The 3,174-nt window shown below is 39.2% G+C and overlaps 1 protein-coding gene across 1 annotated transcript; it reads right to left on the bottom strand.

Moving 5' to 3' along the window:
* Window positions 1-1,330: 1,330 nt before the first annotated feature.
* NENF (neudesin neurotrophic factor) lies at window positions 1,331-2,254 on the bottom strand (the record flags this gene model as incomplete). The annotated part of the gene is made up of 2 exons (XM_010020667.1): window positions 1,331-1,507; window positions 2,151-2,254. Coding segments are annotated over 2 exons (281 nt in total), but the record flags the coding sequence as incomplete, so codon positions are not given.
* Window positions 2,255-3,174: the final 920 nt, after the last annotated feature.

The raw sequence follows: 3,174 nt of genomic DNA, 5'->3' as shown, positions 1-3,174 counted from the left end.
GACACAAACCAAGTTTAGAAATCTGTAGCACTGTGAAAGGACGGACAAATAAATAGAAACAGCTTTTCTGGTTATTCAGCTGACAGGCCTCTGCAAACCATGAAGTGGAGAATCAGCTGATAAAACCTTTCCTTCAAAGGAAATGGCCAAAATGCTAAAGAAACAGAACAAAATACAGAATTGTATTTTTATCTATATTATTAATATAGAAATGGGAGCAATTTGTATTCTCCTTAAGTTAGTGAAAGTCAGTGACTAGCAGCAATTTATATAGCACGGGATTTTAGGGCTCTCTTGTTGCAAAAGCCTGACAGAGCCTGGTAGAGGGGGCTGCTTTCATCCATCAGGATGTGCAGCTTTATATTAGGTTAATATATGGATGAATGCACCCTTCATGGCAACAGCAAAGATAAAGCTAGAGTAAGAACAAAGAAAAACTAACAGAAATGAAAAATGAGAACTGCAGCTGTCAATATAAAGAAGCTGACAATATCCACAGGATACTAAACTACTGTAATAAACTTGTGCTGGAAAAGCATGTGCGAAACAGTGGGCTACAATTTCCTTTATTTGTCAGAGTGGAAGAAGCTACAAGGAAATCATCATAATCTAATGCAGATGTAGGTCTTTAATGATTAACAAAAATAATGTGTCATTTATTCAAAACTAACATAATAATAGTCCTAAAATCTTACCGTAGTTCTCATGGGGAAAAAAGATTTCTTTTTCTTGGTTTACAGCTGTAGGCTTTGCCTAAGTATTCCACAGTAACTGCATTTTAAGAGATTGAGTGGGTTCAGATTCAGTGCTCTCAAATCCTACTTGAGATTCAGTATTATCAAATACTAAATCCCACAGTGCTTTTTAAAATGTTAGCCTCTACTACACCTGTCTGTACAGCTGATACCCACACTCACTTGAAGGGCAGAGAACTGATGTTAGCTCAAGGCATTGGGGCAAGATGTTAGATAAGGCATTCACACTTTTCCAAGGAGTGGGAAACAAGTTGGGATTTAAAAAAGAAGACCAGTCATGTTTCTACTATTAAAAACTTCCTTATCTCTTCTAAACAATATAATTTTACATTACACACCTTGTAAACAGAGAAATCCTGGCAGAAAGAACTCTCATATGAAATAGTGCCTGTAATCCAGAGCAAAGAGACAGGTGTCTGACACTGATCCAGATGTTTGTTTCCTCTAAACTAGGTGTGTGCACACATAAACTATTTTCTGAACAGCAAATTGACTCATGAGAGCTAATTGTTGTAATGAACCCCAAACGAGGGAAATGAAGCTAATATTCCCTAGGAACAAAAAAGAAATGTTCCTCAAAACTCATCTTTAATGTTGAAATGTGGCTGATCTTCAGGTTTGAAGTCTAGATTGGGGCTGCCATCCTCATTCAGGATTCGTCGAGAAGTATAGCCAACAATTGGATATTTGGCCTTATAAACATTATTGAAGATATCATCCAGGGACTTCAGCTCCTCTTCTGTGAGCCCTGTCTGAATGAAAGACGGAAATGAAAGTCCTGTCTCAAAGAAATCAAAATACAGGTATTTATATGTATTTTTCTTTTTTATTGATTACTATCAACCCTGTGGTCAGCTCTGGGGTTTACTTTGCAGAGTGTGATTAACAAAATTGACAGTATAATCTGTAATTTTATTCTTTTCGTTCAAATTCAGCCGTGACAAAACTTTTCATATATTCAGGTCAAACAAACCATTCATCTCCCTTGGTTTTTCCTGCAGAAGTAAATCACCTCAAACAAGCAACGACCCACTGCCAGAGGCAATGTTCACTGCCAAGTCAGTGACACAGGATACACTAAATCAATTGAAAAAGAAAGGGATTTACTTGCTTTGGAAGCATCTTTTTAAACAGCCGGTAATTTCTCCTTTTTGTGCTTAGGTAGGTTGTATTGATTGCAGAGATTAAAACCCTTCCTCTTTAAGGCTGTTAGCACTGCACCCTTTGTGGGCAGTAAATACATATCCATTTGATGTAGTTCAAGAATATTGATGCATTTGGGTTTTAAATATAGAAATCAACTTTAAATTAATACAAGTAATTTAATAGCATCACTCATCATCTTGCTAAAGAACAAAACTCTGCAAAATGGAATTAAATAGTCTATTTTCTTACTATGTCGTGTGTAAGATCTGCTGGATCCAGAGACATCTTTGCAACTCCTCTTGTTGAGTCTTTCCCAACCAAAGCATTGTATGGGGCTCCTTTTCCATAAAATTCTGTCAGATAAATCATAACAATACTCCAGTGATGATCGGACACTGTACAGGGTATGTTCAGTGTTCAGGGTATTTCAGCCTCTACCTTCCCCCCGCCTGTTACACTTGTCAGTGAACTGAAAGCAACAGCTCAAGTCTAAAACTCTTCTTTCCAAAACTGACTTTTGATGTGTTACTTTTTTATAATATATCCCAGTCCCTAAAACCAAAACAAAGCAGAGGGTGGGTTCTACAATACAACTGTTGAACTCCTACGCTGCACTCTTTAAATTTACCTGTTCCATAGGCAGCTGTGCTTTATGTTCTTGTGAGAGGTTCGCAGACCCAGAATTTGCAGTGGCAAGCCTTGCCTAACTTAGGATTTGAAGGGAAACCAACATCTATGTCCAGGCAAGCAGTATTAACAAGCTTAGGACAAAGCAACAGGCCATTAGTTGGCTTATGATGACATTAAGGCAGGTGTCCAGGGCCCCCATGGTCCCTTCAAACATTTTACAGCAAATCGGGATGAAGTATCAAGAGTTCAAATGAAAACATCTGTAGTTCTTAGGGAAGGCACAAACTGCAGATACAGCACTAAACAGCTGAGGTGTAAATGATGAGACAAGAAGCCTCATGGAGTAAGAAAACACATGTGCACGGGTGGGCACACACCAGCACAGGAGGGAAAGATGCTGACACTGTGTAGTGCAATATGGGTACACCCAGGTTAGCTGTGGTCTGGTCAGTTGATGCGTCCAGTGCAACACAGTCCTGTGGCACAGCCATGTGTGGTTGACCCTGCTTCTGGTGAAGGTCTGGGCAGGGGCCTGCAGCACCCAATTTAACTGGGCTACACTGGTTTGTCCACATGTACTATAATCTCACACCAGTGTAAAATGCAGACAAAACCTTAGTGGGGGAGATGTCAGAGGAGAAAA

Source organism: Nestor notabilis, unplaced genomic scaffold (assembly GCF_000696875.1).
Source record: "Nestor notabilis isolate BGI_N333 unplaced genomic scaffold, ASM69687v1 scaffold23538, whole genome shotgun sequence".
Lineage (NCBI taxonomy): Eukaryota > Metazoa > Chordata > Aves > Psittaciformes > Psittacidae > Nestor > Nestor notabilis.
The sequence above is the reverse complement of the archived record's forward strand: the minus strand, read 5'-3'. Positions and strand labels throughout refer to the sequence as shown.